At 35.2% G+C, this 16,520-nt stretch overlaps 1 protein-coding gene across 3 annotated transcripts in view; it reads left to right on the top strand.

The window, feature by feature from the left end:
• LOC123547111 (nicotinamide/nicotinic acid mononucleotide adenylyltransferase 1-like) overlaps positions 1–16,520 on the top strand; it is an 81,263-nt gene that overhangs the window by 53,616 nt on the left and 11,127 nt on the right. For 2 of the 3 annotated variants that reach the window (XM_053551387.1, XM_045333927.2), the window contains exon 9: positions 15,828–15,918. In XM_053551387.1, the coding sequence (XP_053407362.1) occupies positions 15,828–15,918 (91 nt within the window). Of the gene's footprint in view, positions 1–301; positions 1,167–15,827; positions 15,919–16,520 lie in introns of those variants that run through there. The other variant, XM_045333928.2, reaches the window with a different exon arrangement.

Here is a 16,520-nt window from a genome sequence, read left to right as displayed (position 1 = left end):
ACGTAAAAAAATTGAATTATTCATGCTACTATCTGCACTCAAGAAATATAGTGTACATTGTGTTGTAGCTTCCTTACTTGAAAGATTGCTTTTAGAGAATTACAGTACCGAGCTTCAAAAAAAAAAACGCTCTTTTTCACGAATGCGCTTTTATCTTTGGTTTGCTTTCTGTGTATCAATTGCTTAACGCTTTTTCACTTTTATATGCGTGTAAATTTGTAAATAATAACATCGAAACTGTTTTAAACCAAAGAAATTCTACAAAATTTAGATTAAAATAATTTTTCTTTTTTTTTTCCAGTACAATCTCCACGGAATCTTTCAACCAAAGAAGATACAGCCGAAGTAAACGGCGAAAACTGAATGTTAGCTAAACAGACTGTGACTGAATTTAGATATACACATTGTACTTTTAAAACTGTTTTTTCATTCTCTTAAAACTGCATATTTATCTGTGCTTTGTCAGTGTTTTCAATTTGACAGTGATAATAGTTGCAATGTTTGTACAGTTTAGTGTTTTATTTAGTGTGAATTTTTCTTTAAAATTTGTTTTTACAGTTAAAAAATGTTTCTTCATGAGTCTTTTATATTGATCTTTTTATCAATATGCGATAAAATCATTAGTCTTTCTTCTAATGAGTCTAACTTCAAGAGGAGATAATTATAGACTATGCTTACATAATTTGTTCACTAAGGTAGTGGACCTGTAATAGTAATGTTTGAAAAGTTGCATTAACTTGATACAGTCTTAAAATTAACATTATGTTTCGCACTGTGTTGCAATTATTAAACAACATTTACCGTGTCGTTTTTTCAAAATTTTGTATAATTTATTATATTTTCTCAAGCTCATAGACAAATTTGAAAGTGATAACCACTGTACAAAACAACTGCAGAGAATTCATGATACCAATAATTTTGATAAAAGAAACCACAAAGTATTGGTTAACAATTATAAAACACAAAATAAAACTGTCGAGAATATTTTTCTGAGGAGCCGCAAGTAATAGGATTTAATCGGACAGAAATTTAGCTCCAACAAAGGAAAATTATGGCCGAGTCCTGTGAGACCATTTTAAATTTTGGTCTCTACATTTAAAAATAACCATGGGGCATAAGTAAAATCTACCTACATTTCTTCCACAATATGTAAACTAAAGAGTAAAGGCAAAAAAAAAGGAACTTTTATAGTGTGTAACTCAGTATTTTCAAAAATGTCTAACCCTGCACCCTTCTGTATTAGAGATAAAATTCACTTTAAACAGCAAGAAATGACCTATCAAATAAAAAAATTTGGCTTTTTTACATTAAATCAATAATAAGTCTTACAAAAACAGTTTAACTTACTAGAAAAAAGAAATATAAAGAAAAAAAAGTTTGGTCCTAGTGGGGCTTGAACCTACAATCTCCTGAAAAATTATTCAGGGTAGGTTTATGGTAGGAATTGAACACTATTACGGGTCCATTACCTTAAAGGTCCAATACTAAGGAAAGTGAACATTTTAATTTCTTTTAAAAAGCACAGAAACTATTTCATTTTATTGGAAAATGAAAGTTGATATGTAGAAATTCGAAATAAATCGCAGTATATGTACAATTATTTTTCTATGAAGTATGAAGAAAGTTAAAAAGACCTGGGGGGTCATTCTGTCAATTCATTGAAATTTCAACATAACACACATACATTTCTTTGAGTTCCAAAGACCTGCTGTAAATTTTGACCTGCCAATCTTCATTATTTAGTGTCTTGCAGAAGTCTATGCACTGGCAATAAAAAAAAATTGCCAACTCACTTTCCCTTAGTAATGGACCTTTAAGTAAGGACTGTTGATTAAGAGACCTTTGACGGAATTTTAAGACATTTATCCTTCAGTTTTTGAGACTTGTGTAAGTGTTACTGTTGTTAAAGAAGTTAGTACTGGCTAGCCTTCTGTACATGACATAACAATATTATAGAAAAGGAAGCAAAATGTGATGATAACTTTATTAGCTTGACTATTTAAAGAATGGAAGTGGCTATTCCTACGGCTCTTCCGTAAGAATAGTGAAATATCCCGCAGGTGGCTATTCCTACGGCTCTAAAGACAGTTTTGTATGTCCACCTTGTATTGCATTGTACTGAATTAATTCAACTGGTATATTTTCACATGTTTACTTTTCAGTATCACATCGAGAGAGAACTTTGCATGTCAATTTTCAAGAAAAAATAGTGCACACGTAGAAATATATTCTTAATAAAAGCTTAAAGGGATTTTTAAAAGTATTCAACACTTTAGTTTTTATGTCTTGATTTTGCCTTTCACTTGAGATTTCTTCGCATATAAATTCTGTCCAAATCAACACCCTCAACGTTTTCGTGAATAAAAGCTTAAAATGATTCTTTAAAAAAATCATCACTTTAAATTTTATATTTTGATTTGCCTGTCACTTAAAATTTCTGCGTATACAGTAGAATCTGGCGAAATCAACACCAGTATACGTTTTTCGTTTCAAAACCACCTTATATATAACTATTTTTTCTTGAAAATTGACATGCAAAGTTCTCTCTCGATGTGATACTGAAAAGTAAACATGTGAAAATATACCATTTGAATTAATTCAGTACAATGCATACAGTTCAAGATGGACATACAAAACTGTCTTTAGAGCCGTAGGAATAGCCACCTGCGGGCTATTTCACTATTCTTACGGGAGAGCCGTAGGAATAGCCTGTGAGGCTATTCTTACGGGACCGTAGGAATAGCCACTTCCTTAAAGAATAGGTAGCTCTGTTACACTCACCCATGCAAGAGTGTCCGCATCAGCGCCGGCATCCCGATTTGGTTAATTTTTTCTATGTATGCTAGTATCTCAGTAACCAATTGTTGGAATAGAATTAAACTTCACACACTTATTTACTGTGATGAATTGACATGCATTGTACAGATTCCAAAACTCTATTTTGCATTTTTACAGAATTATGCCCCTTTTTCAACTTTTTTATACATTCTTTAGTAACAGGGCTGTTGAATATTTGAGCGACAGCACCTTTTATGTTTCCCCTCTTACTAACATGACCTGATTTCACAACATATCAATATATTTATACTTAATACCTAATATGTCTTTATTTTACTGTTTTGTACTGTCCAAGCAGTATGTGGTAACAGATTTACTGAAGCTGCCCTGCCAACCACAGTTACAATTTAATGTGGTTATTAAAGCACTGAGAAAATACACTTTCTCATTCTTATGCATTCCAGTGACAACTTTCTCAGGTAGTTTGCTATACACTTGTAGAGTACTTCAAAAGAGTTCCCTTTTTAACTCGACTTTTCAAAGAAAAAGTAGAGCTATTGCACTCGCCCTGGCGTTCGGTGTCGCCATCGTCGTTGGTTGAAGTTTTGATAAAGTCAAATATCTCTGTTACTATCAAAGCTATTAACTTGAAACTTAAACTCATTTACTATCAAAGTCTACACCAGGACAAACAAACACCATAACTCTGATTTGAATTGTAACAGAGTTATGTCCCTTTTTAACTTAGAATTTTTTTGTTAAAGTTTTTGATAATATCTCTTTTACTGTCAAAGCTATTGACTTGAAACTTAAAATAGTTATTTACTATCAAATTCTACACTATGAGAAACAATCCCCATAACTCTGATTTGAATTTTGACAGAGTTATGCCCCTTTTTAATTCAGAATTTTTTGTTTGAAGTTTTCTAAAGTTTTTACCAGCAAAGCTCTTATTGAGAGTCAAGCTCTGAGTAAAGTTGAGCAGTTGAGCATGCTGTGTTACAGACAGCTCTTGTTTATTTTTAATTTTTCTTCTCAGTTTTCGGTAATGACATACTATGAAATCTTTAATATTTGCAAGGGGTGGGGGGGGGGGGGCTAAATTTCTTGGATTTCATGTTTATGTCTTTACATGAAATTAAGTCCCAACTGATATTTCCCATTCATTTTATCATCAAAAGATGAAATCCAATAATTTATGTTGCACAAAATAGCCATTTTGTTCAAAATCACAAAAGTTCACACCCATGAAATTAAACGACTTAGCAGTAAGATAATACAAATGAATGTTGTTCAATAATACAGACAAGTGGAAGTGTTTGTATTTTACAAATTGCATTAAAATCATTTTTTTTTGCTTGGATAACTTATTTCTGCTAGAACTCTGTTGCCTTCAGTATTATATTTTGTGCAAGAGTTACATCCCTTGCAATGTTTTATATGCTATGGCTTTGTGATGACAGAACTAAAATTTGTTGAATTAAACTGTTGTTCATTCATAAAAGGGACCACACACTGTTGCTTGAGTATTTTTTAGCTCACCTATCACATAGTGACAAGGTGAGCTTTTGTGATCACACAGCGTCCGTCGTCCGTGCGTCCGTCTGTGCGTTCGTCCGTAAACTTTTCCTTGTGACCACTCTAGAGGTCACACTTTTTGTGGGATCTTTATGAAAGTTGGTCAGAATGTTCATCTTGATGATATCTAGGTCAAGTTCGAAACTGGGTCACGTGCCGTCAAAAACTAGGTCAGTAGGTCTGAAAATAGAAAAACCTTGTGACCTCTCTAGAGGCCATATATTTCATAAGATCTTCATGAAAATTGGTCAGAACGTTCACCTTGATGATATCTAGGTCAAGTTCGAAACTGGGTCACATGGGGTCAAAAACTAGGTCAGTAGGTCTAAAAATAGAAAAAACCTTGTGACCTCTCTAGAGGCCATATTTTTCATGAGATCTTCATGAATATTGGTCAGAATGTTCACCTTGATGATATCTAGGTCAAGTTCGAAACTGGGTCATGTTGGGTCAAAAACTAGGTCATTAGGTCTAAAAATAGAAAAACCTTGTGACCTCTATAGAGGCCATATTTCTCAAAGGATCTTCATGAAAATTGGTCAGAATGTTCATCTTGATGATATCTAGGTCAGGTTTGAAACTGGGTCACGTGGGATTAAAAACTAGGTCAGTAGATCTAAAAATAGAAAAACATTGTGACTTCTCTAGAGGCCATATTTTTCATGAGATCTTCATGAATATTGGTCAGAATGTTCACCTTGATGATATCTAGGTCAAGTTCGAAACTGGGTCATGTGGGGTCAAAAACTAGGTCAGTAGGTCTAAAAATAGAAAAACCTTGTGACCTCTCTAGAGGCCATATTTCTCAATGGATCTTCATGAAAATTGATCAGAATGTTCACCTTGATGATATCTAGGTCAAGTTCGAAACAGGGTCACGTGCAGTCAAAAACTAGGTCAGTAGGTCTAAAAATAGAAAAACCTTGTGACCTCTCTAGAGGCCATATTTTTCAATGGATCTTCATGAAAATTGATCAGAATGTTCACCTTGATGATATCTAGGTCAAGTTCGAAACTGGGTCACGTTGGGTCAAAAACTAGGTCAGTAGGTCTAAAAATAGAAAAACCTTGTGACCTCTCTAGAGGCCATATTTCTCAATGGATCTTCATGAAAATTAGTGAGAATGTTCAGCTTGATGATATCTAGGTCAAGTTCGAAACTGGGTCATGTGCGGTTAAAAACTAGGTCAGTAGGTCGAAAAATAGAAAAACCTTGTGACCTCTCTAGAGGCCATATTTTTCATGAGATCTTCATGAAAATTGGTGAGAATGTTCACCTTGATGATATCTAGGTCAAGTTTAAAAGTGGGTCACGTGCCTTCAAAAACGAGGTCATTAGGTCAAATAATAGAAAAACCTTGTGACCTCTCTAGAGGCCATATTTTTGAATGGATCTTCATGAAAATTGGTCAGAATTTTTTATCTTGATGATATCTAGGTCATATGTGCTCAAAAACTAGGTCACTATGTCAAATGATAGAAATAACGACGTCATACTCAGTTCAGCACTGGGTCATGTGGGGATAGGTGAGCGATTCAGGACCATCATGGTCCTCTTGTTTTAAATAATAATCAAGCAAAAATGTTAAAGCTTGAATTTTTACTTTATTCACATTCATAATTTCATACTGAATTTAAGAGAGTGGTTATTAATTAACAAATTCGCAAGTTTTGATCACAATTTCTACATTCTGCCTTTCTTCAAATTAAAGTGTTTTAGGATTTCACAGTGTCCTCAAGAATGTTTAGTTTCTTTATAGATTTATCCCTGAAGAATTGAAATGTTTTTGTCTAATCAATTCATGCAGCCTGTGGACCACAGACTTAACCCTTATCATGCTGGGCACGACTGAGTCTGCCTTTGCGACCAGTGTAGATCATGATCAGCCTGCACATCCATGCAGTCTGATCATGATCTGCACTGTTCACCATTCAGTCAGTATCTTTTTGGTAAGCACCCCTTTGGACAGTTAATGGTACTGTCCAGATTGAAAGATGGACCAGTTCATTTCAGAAATTTAGCAGGGTTAGGTTAAATATGAATTAATTAGTACAGGCTGTACCATTATGATACTGTGAAATAATTTCACGGGAGATTAATATTCTTCATTAAAGGAACAAATAAATTTCCATTTATTTCATTATTATTCCGCCTTCAGAGAAAAGTGGATATACTGTTTTGTCCATTTTGGTTGGCCCGGTCAGTCAGCCTGTTAATAGGCACTTTCATTTCAAATCAATAATTGGTGAATATTTTGGCCTGAGTGGTCAAATTTCATAGGATGACTGCCTGTGGTCAGTATACAACCTTATTGTTTTTGAGATTGAAAGGGGTGTCAAATCAAGAACTGGAGAATGCATGGGTCTACACTAGTCATCGATTGTGTGTGGTCACTTGATGACCACAGTTTTGTGGAAAGTTGGTCAAAGGTCAAGGTGACCTTGACCTTAAGACTGAAAATGGTTTCTGACTAATAAGAAGTGAATACTTCGACTTACTGTAGTCAAACTTCATAGGGTAATTGGCTGTGGTCACTAAATGACCAAACTTCTATTAGAATCAGTAGGTCAAGGGTCAAGGTCAAAGTGACCTAGAGGCTAAAAATTGTACCAAATCAATGGCTGGAGTAACATTATTTGTGGTCGCCAGATAACCCCTGTTGTTTTTTTTTAGGTCAGTAGGTCAAGGCCACAGTGACCAGAAATCTGTAAATGGTTTCCAATCAATAACTAGAAAATGCTTGGGCCTACATTAATCAAACATCGTAGGATGATTGTTTATGGTCTCTAGATGAACCTTATTGCTTTTGGTATTAAAAGGTCAAAGGCAAAAAATCAAAGTGACATTGAGAGAAAGTGTTTCAGCATACAGTAGGCAATTTGGCATACAGTAGGCAAACTTAATAGGTTAATTGTTTGTGGTCAGCAGATAACCACTATTGTTTATAAACCCATATTGTCTATGGGCTCATTAGATCAAAGGTCAAGGTCATGGCATATTACACACTCTATTACCATAGACAGACCACTGTAGGAGCAAAATTATATGTTTGAAATTTGGAATTTATAAGTTTGAAATTCACAAGTTTAAATGTGTCTTCACAGAATACCTCATTTTGGCTAAATGATTGATTTCATAAATTTTACTTTATTTGGTTGTTTCCTAAAACTGTCTGAATCTTAGTGAATGAAATTATGGCATTAGTTTCCTTTCTATTTGCAGTATGTAATAATTCATTTTCTATATTCATTGTTTGAACATGTTATTGATTTCATAGCATTTTACTTTAATTGGTTGCATCCTGAAATGTTTGAGTTTAAGTGAATGAAATTATGGCATTAATTTCTATTCATTTGCAGTCTGTTATAATTCATTTTCTATATTCATTACAAGAAATTGTTGGGTATAGCATTTTTTCATCATATTTAAAATGTACAGTAAAACATTGTTTGCTCAAGGTCACAGTGGGGAGGAACAAAATGCTCAAATTATGCAGGGTTTGGAGGGATCCAGCTATAGGAAATATGACAAAAACATCCAAGCACCACATGAATTGGTCGAGGGAGATCATTGGTGCTAGAGTAGTCAATGCTTGGGCAAGCAGTGTTTCACAGTATTGTTAAGCCGTGATGGTTTTATTCATACATAGATGTTGTTTGCTTCTGATTGTAAGTGTTCAGTTTTTACGTAGTTTAGGAAATTGATCAAAATTTCATTTGTGATGAATTTATGGATATTATACATTGAATTGTACAGGTGTTATTGAAGTTTACTTTAGAATTCCACCTACAAGGCCATCAGTGGTTCTGTAGAAAAGTGATCCCTGGTCTTTGTGATGTTATTCAGTCAATAAAAGGAGTACATTGACCAGCTCTTTGCATATAGCCTGGAGCATAATTATGTGTCCCACACCACTGTGGTTGAAGACATGATGATTTACTCCTGTCTGTGTGTTCATCTGTCTGTCTGTCACAAATCTCGTCCACACTCTCACATTTCTCATCCAATCTTCACCAAACTGGAGCAAAATGTGTTTGCCAATAAGTCCTTGGCCAAGTTCGATAACTAGCCAGATCGGCCCAGGCACTTCAGCATTATTGCCAGTATCTGCACTCTAAGTCATTAATGCATGGTTGACTCAGATACATAACTATTCAGATGATTAGGCAGTTGTGGGAGACATGCGCTTTTCTCAAAAGCAGCTCTAGTTTATAAATACAAAACTAGACTAGTTTGAGATATTCTGAGTAGTATCCAATAATATTAATTATTCGGTTTGTTAGTCGCCCTCCACAGAAATAAGTGGGATCAGTATGATGAATGTGGGGGAGGCAAAGCGTTAGCCTAGTCTCTATATTTGTCATACTTACCCAACATATGTTCATGGAGGATCACTATCAAACCTTAGAACTGATTTGTTTTATTGACTACCTGTATTTAGCCTAGAATGGCATGAAAATCTACTTGCCCTCCACAGAAATATAGGGGTCACCAATTGACACAATTGAACACATTTTATTCAGTGATATATTAGAATGTTGTAGGCAGTAAAACAATGTTCTTTACATCCTTAATGTGGTGATCAAGCTGATTTAAAAAAAAGCAAATGATTAATACAAGGCTGAAGAAATAACCTTATTTTGTCTTAAAGCTAGATGCTGGGAATATTGGACCAGTTTTCATTGCAGAGAAATGCTGGGAAAATTACATAGTAACATTGTATAGCAAAAATTGTTGTAAACATCAAGTAAGTTTCAGTCATATATGTAATGGGTTTTAATTTTGTTTTTCTTATTTGAGTACTTCAAAAGTAGAATAAATAAAACATGAATTTTAATAGTAATTAAAAAATTTTCTTTGCTTTTGTTAACTTCTGGTTTAAACCTTCAACTTGTGACAATAATTGTTGTTAGATATAAGAATTTTAAAGAGTTTTTATATCAAGATATGCCATTAAACCAAACCCCTTACAGTCAGTTCTTTCATGTTTATACACAATTTTCTGGATTTTAATAAAAAAAAAAAGTAAAAAGCTTGTTCCCTAGATATTACCGTAATTGCATATTAACCAGGTTTTCATGTACCCGGATTTTTTCTCCAAGAATGCTACTTTAACATTTTCTAAGATAGTATGAAAAAAAAATGCATTGTGACTGAATTCACAAGAACTGTTTAATATCTTAACCATTCTGATAAACAAGAAGTGTAAGAACTGAAGTCATTGAACAAAAAATTAATATGCCCCATACTCCCATAAAAATGCCACCATGGACCTGGCATATTGCAGGGTGGAGGAGAGGACATTTTTACATAGGTATATAGTATTAACTACTGGTATATGATCATAATTATGGTAGGCCTACATTAAACTGTGCTGTAGATACTGTTAATACATTTGATGTTGTAACTTGTTAGAGATGCCCTGCTGATACAATGTAATTGTTAAAATTTAGATATTTAGAGGGAAATTTTGTTTTTAATCATATCTGATTATTATATTGATATTACAGTGTGTTCACTTGCGTAATTGTTAATGTTAAAGCCAATAATAAATTTCTTTTCAGCTTATTTTTTGTTGTTGTTTTTTTCTGCTCACATTAGCAGAAGACTCCAAGTACAGCTGTTGTGATCATGCTGTGAAAAGAAGCTTTGTTCTGATTCTTAACAATAAAATTCAAGAGATTTCTGTTTAGCTCAGAGATTTTAGGATCATTTGATGTCCATCATTTGTCCTTCCTCCACAGTTTCTTTAAAGAACATTGCCTCCTAAACCACTGTGTCAATTTCAGACAAACAGTGAACTTCAAAGGAGTGTTCTTTTGTTGTCCCTTTTTAGTAGCCCATGCAGAATTCTGGTTGCCATGGCAACCAAAAGGAAAAACTTTAAAAATGTCCTCAAAAACTGCTCACTCAATTTCAAAATAATTTCACGGAAATGTTCCTTTGGTGGCCCTCTGCAAAAGTCCTTCTAATAATTCTTTTTTGTTAAAAAACATGGCATCCAGGTGTGGGGGCACAGTTTTCCTTGTTTGGCTATAATTATGAATAATCTTCTGCTCTAAAACTGCTGGCTTGATTTCAAAATAATTTCACAGAATTGTTGCTTGGGTGACTCTGCTAAATTCCATCTAATTCCTTTTCACTCAAAAAACAAAGCTGCCAAGGGCTCACATGGGGCTAGTTTTCCCTATATGACTATTTGGGAAACTTTAAAAATCTCTGCTGAAACAGCTGGCCCAATTTTAAAAAAACAATTTTACATTATTATTCCTTGTTCAAGAATTATTCAGTCCAGCCGTGAATATCAGGTGAGCGGTCTAGGGCTGTGATGGCTCTCTTGTTTAAAAGTCGTTATTCAAATTTTCACAAAAAAAATGTTGACCCAGATGCTTTAGATTGGTGATTCAATCAGGTTTTCAGATTCTGTTTTATAACATAGGTTTCTGTTGCTTGACACTGGATACTGGTTTTCAAACTCTTGTTTAATAACCTTTGACCGTGTTGTTTGAGAGTGGACGCTCGTTTTTAGACTCTTAATTCTTTTATAACCTTCGGCCCCGGTGCTTGAGACTGCAGACTGTTCTGCAAATTTTTTAGCTCATCTGATTTTTGAAAAAAATCTATGAGATACTGTCATCACTTAATTGTCGGTGTCAGCTTTGGTTAAAATTTTTGTTTAGGTACACCTTTTCTGAAAAACTATTAAAGAGCTACAGCTTTGAAACTTTGCACACTGGTAATCATCATTAGCTGACTATCTAGATCAAGAACCATAACTATTGTATTCATTTTATTAGAATTATGGCCCTTTTTCTACTTAGAAAATTTGAGTTTCTTGGTTAAAATTTTTTGTTTAGGTCCACTTTTTCCCAAAAATTGTAAGAGCTACAGCTTTGAAACTTTGCATACTTGTTTATCATCATTAGATGAGAAAGTAGACCAAGAACCATAAGTCTAACCTGCATTTTGTCAGAAAAATGACTCTTTTTTTTTTTTTTTTTTTTTTTTTTTTTGTACGTACTTGGAAAATCTCTTTTCTTACATATTATTCAGCACTTGCAGACGAGCGATGGCACCCATGGGCGGAGATTGGTTTTCAAACTCTGTTTTATAACCTTTCACCCTGGTGCTTGAGACTGGAGACTGGTCTCCCAATTCTGTTTTATAACCATTGACCCTTGTGGTTGAGATTGAAGATTCTGTTTTATATAACCCTTGGCCCTTGTGGTTGAGAGTGGTGACTGGTCTCCAAATTCTGTTTTATAACCTCTGACCCTTCTAGTTGAGAGTGGTGACTGGTCTCCAAATTCTGTTTTATAACCTCTGACCCTTGTGCTTGAGATTGGAGACTGGTCTCCAATTTCTGTTTTATAACCTCTGACCCTTGTGCTTGGGAGTGGTGACTGGTCTCCAATTTCTGTTTTATAACCTCTGACCCTTGTGCTTGAGACTGGAGACTGGTCTCCAAATTCTGTTTTATAACCTCTGACCCTTGTGCTTGAGACTGGAGACTGGTCTCCAAATTCTGTTTTATAACCTCTGACCCTTGTGCTTGAGATTGGAGACTGGTCTCCAAATTCTGTTTTTTTACCCTTGTGTTTGACATTGGAGACTGGTCTCCAAATTCTGATTTATAACCCCTGACTCTTGTGCTTGAGATTGGAGACTTGTCTCCAAATTCTGGTTTATAACCTCTGACCCTTGTGCTTGAGATTGGAGACTTACAGGTCTCCAAATTCTGGTTTATAACCTCTGACCCTTGTGCTTGAGATTGGAGACTGGTCTCCAAATTCTAATATATAACCTTTGACCCTTGTGTTTGACATTGGAGACTTTTTCAAACTGTTCATAACCATTTACCTTGGAGCTTGAGAATGGAGATCGGTTTTCAGTCTCTGTTTTATAACCTTGGACTCTGTTCTGGTGTTGAGATGGGGCACTGGTTTTCAGTCTCTGTTTAATAGCCCTGGACCTTGATGCATGAGAGTGGTGACTGGTCTTCAGATTCTGTTATAATCTAGACCCTGGTGCTTTAGACTGTTGACTGGTCTCCAAATTCTGTTTTATGACCTTGGAATTTGAAACTGGTTTTCAAACTGTTCATAGCCTTGGACCTTAGTGCTTAAGACTGGAGACTGGTTTTCAAACTTTGTTTTATAATGTTGGGCCCTAGTGCTTGAGATAAGAGACTGGTTTTCAAATTCTTGTTGATAAGTCCAGACAGTCGTGCGGAAGGAAATGTTGCAAATTGACATGAATCTTTAGACCTGGAACCTGAGTCTGGTGACCAGATTCTCAATAACACAATCTGCAATTGGTCAATTTTAAAACTGTTTGCACCATCATTCAGGTGTGAGTGATTAGAAACCTGTCCACAAGGACATATTTTTAACCTTTGGAACCCAGGTGTTCTAAAACAGTATGAAAATCTCATAGAAACACTGTGACACTCTGAAATTTGACTCCTGGGTGAACCTGGATTGAATAAGTATAATTAGGGAACTCAAGCCAGTGCTATGTGCAAAAAAAAAAAGAAAGTTTAAAAATAAAAACCAATACAAAGATAACCTCTCGTTATTATTGACTTGGAATGTTTTCAAACAGTTTGTGAAATATTTCATCTTTGAGAGAACGGAATGGTTTCATACTTATATTTAATTTAATGTTTGTTTGTTTTGCTGGTTCCACACCTTTGATTCTTTGACATTTGGGCTATAAATGATGGTAGAAGACATAAGTATTTAAGGCACTCAGAGTGAGCACCAGGATAGAACCACCAACCTTCTGCATGCCAGCTGGATTGCTACTGCATATGATGACCTGGGTGAGGCTGGAACCTTTGTGGTCAGCAACCATAACCACTTAGCCATGAAGGCCTCTTTGCTTGGAGAAATCCACAGATGGTACTTTCGAAGTGTAGGTATTCAACATGCAGATCAGTTAAGCAGTAAAAGAAAATATATGACCATGACTATCCTATTAGTTTTTAGCTCACCTGTATCAAAGGCTGGGTCCATCATCCGTCATTAGCATATTTTACTATTAACACTAGAGATCACAATTTTGGCCCAATCTTAATGAAACTTAATTGAATATTTACCTCAGTAAAATCTAGCTTGGACAGTTCAAAATTGAATAATCTAGATTCAAAAACTAAGTCACTAAGTCAGATTATAAAACACTTTGTTAACACTCAAGAGGCAATATTTTCTACCTTCATGAATCCTGGTGAGAATGTTTGTCTTATGAAATGTAAGTCAAATTCGAATCTGGGCCATCTTGGGTCAAAACTAGGTATTAACAAGGTCAGGTTATTGAAGGAAGCGCCAACATTAAATCGCCCTTATTTGATGTACGCACGTATTGAGTGTACAATATAGTGACTAAAGGTTAGGGTTAGGTTTAACATAGGTTTAATAGTGTACATTCAGTGTGTGCATACACTCGATGCAGGAAATTAAATGCCGACCTAGAAAGGAAGTTGTTGACACTCTAGAGGCCATATTTTCTACCTGGTATTTATGAATTCTGCTCAGAATTTTTGTCTTTATGAAATCTAGTTGATATCAAAACTGGTTCACCTGGGATCAAGAACTAGGTCACTTGGTCAAATTTTAGTTAAACTTTATTGACATGCTGGAGGCCAAATTTTCTGCCTCATCCATTTGAAACTTGGCTAGAACATTGGTGTATGAAATTTAGGTCATGTTAGAAATTGGGTCAGCTAAGTTCATGAACTAGGCCACAAGAGGAAATCAAAGAAAAACATTAACACTCAAGAGGCCATATTCATCAGCATGATGGATACACTCTGATATGTCAAAGGGAGCCAGGAAGGACTTGGACCCACTCACTGGCCTCTGTTTACCATTCCAATGGTGTACAGACAGAAATGCTACTTTACTCATTTTTCCTAAACTGTTGCATACCTCCCTACTAAATTGAAATTCATCCTCAAATTTCTGAATGTACTATAAATCAATTACAAGTAATATTAGACTAACCAATTCAGTAATGTAATACCATTCTAAATTGGGCACCAAATTTGACAGAATGAGGCAGAATTTGACAGAATGAGAAAAATCTGCAGCCAGAATGGGACTTGAACCATGGGTCTATGAAAACTGTTTCCATGCTCTCTCATGACTGGGATATAGGGCACATTACAGTATTTCTACCCAAATTGTGAAACAAGTCCAAAACAATGACGTTAAAATTATGGATATTTGGATAGTAAAGGAGACCTAACTTGCTGTTTATCCAACTATTTAGTGTCCATATTGGAAGCAATGTATAATCTATGTTTTTTTAATCCCCCGCCACGAGTGGTGGAGGGTTATAGGAATGGTGTTCGTCCATCTGTCCATAACAATTGTGTCTGCTCCATATAACTTAAACCCCTTGAAGGATTTTCATCAAACTTGGGTCAAATGATCACCTCATCAAGACAACTTGCAGAACTCATGAGTCAGCCATGTCAGCTCAAGGTCAAGGTTACAACTCAAGGTCAAAGGTCTGAGCCTTCCATTTATGTCTGCTCTGTATCTCCTAAACCCCTTGAAGGATTTTCATGAAACTTGGGTCAATTGATCACCACATCAAGACCATGTGCAGAATTCATGAGTCAGTTCAAGGTCAAGTCAAAGGTTTGAGCCTTCCATTTTAAGTCTGCTCTGTATCACCTAAAACCATTGAAGGATTTTCATGAAACTTGAGTCAAATAATCACCTCATCAAGACAATGTGCAGAACTCCTGAGTCAGCCATGTCGGCTCAAGGTCAAAGTCACAACACCAGGTCAAAGGTTTGAGCCTTTGATTTTGTGTCCGCTCTGTATCTCCTAAACCCATTAAAGGATTTTCATGAAACTTGAGTCAAATAATCACCTCATCAAGATGTGCAAAACTCCTGAGTCAGCCTTGTCAGCTCAAGGTCAAGGTCACAACTCGAGGTTTGAGCCTTCCATTTTGTGTCGACTCTGTATTTCTTAAACTCCTTGAAGGATTTTCATGAAACTTAAGTCAAATGATTACCTCATCAAGATGATGTGCGAACTCATGAGTCAGCCATGTTGGCTCAAGGTCTAGGTCACAATCCAAGGTCAAAGGTTTGAGCCTTCGATTTTGTGTCCGCTCTGTATCTCCTAAACCACTTGAAGGATTTTCATGAAACTTGGGTCAAATGATCACTTCATCAATACGATGTGCTGAACTCATGAGTTAGCCTTGTCAGCTCAACGTCAAGGTCACAGCTCAAGGTTTGAGCCTTCCATTTTGTGTCTGCTCTGTATCTCTTAAACTCCTTTAAGGATTTTCAAATTCACTGATGTTGTCATACATGGACTATAAAATATACTTAACAATGTCAATGCCATCACCCCTTTCACTACCCATAACAGCAGCAGGGAATGTAGCTGTCTTTCAAACTGCCTTGTTGCAATGATCTTAGATTATTTTATTCTCTTTTTTTAGGATTATATGTGAGAAGTGCCAAAACAATTATCTTGAAGGCTTTGGAAGTTGGGACAGGACAATTTTTATATGCTTTCGTTGTCAGAAAAGAGTGAGTATTATCATTTCTTATCAAGATAAAGAAACATTTCATGGTTTCTGCGTTGAGGTCTTGGTTTAGTTAAAATGCAACAAGGTTTTTTGTGAAGTATTGTCATGGGTTATGATGAGAATGAAATAGTAATTATAGGTTATATGTTTTGTATCCAGAAATATGTACGAGTTCTGCAGTATAAATATTGCGCCCGTTTAAGAACGAGTGCATACTTCCCGATACAAAGATAATAACCTTTTTATTACATACTTAACTACACATATGTAATGTAATGTAAATATTATGAATTTGTTTAATAGCCTGAATAAAGTTGACAATACTGAAATAAATAAAAGAATTAATGCAACGACACACATTACAGTATCTCACATACCCAATTTTTAATTCATGTTTCCTGTACCAATTATTGTAACTTAGCGGGAATAGAAGCGAATATGTATCTGTACATATATTGTTAAGATTTTACTCTTGGCTGGCTCACAATGAATAAAGCCTTTCATAATTTATGATTTTTTTTTTCAGTAAAATAATAACAGCTAGGCCATCAGCCAATTCCTACACTCATAGCTATATTTTTACAGATTTCCTATATTTCTTAA

Source organism: Mercenaria mercenaria, chromosome 9, assembly GCF_021730395.1.
Source record: "Mercenaria mercenaria strain notata chromosome 9, MADL_Memer_1, whole genome shotgun sequence".
Lineage (NCBI taxonomy): Eukaryota > Metazoa > Mollusca > Bivalvia > Venerida > Veneridae > Mercenaria > Mercenaria mercenaria.
Note: the sequence above shows the minus strand (reverse complement) of the source record. Positions and strands in the feature narration are given on the sequence as shown.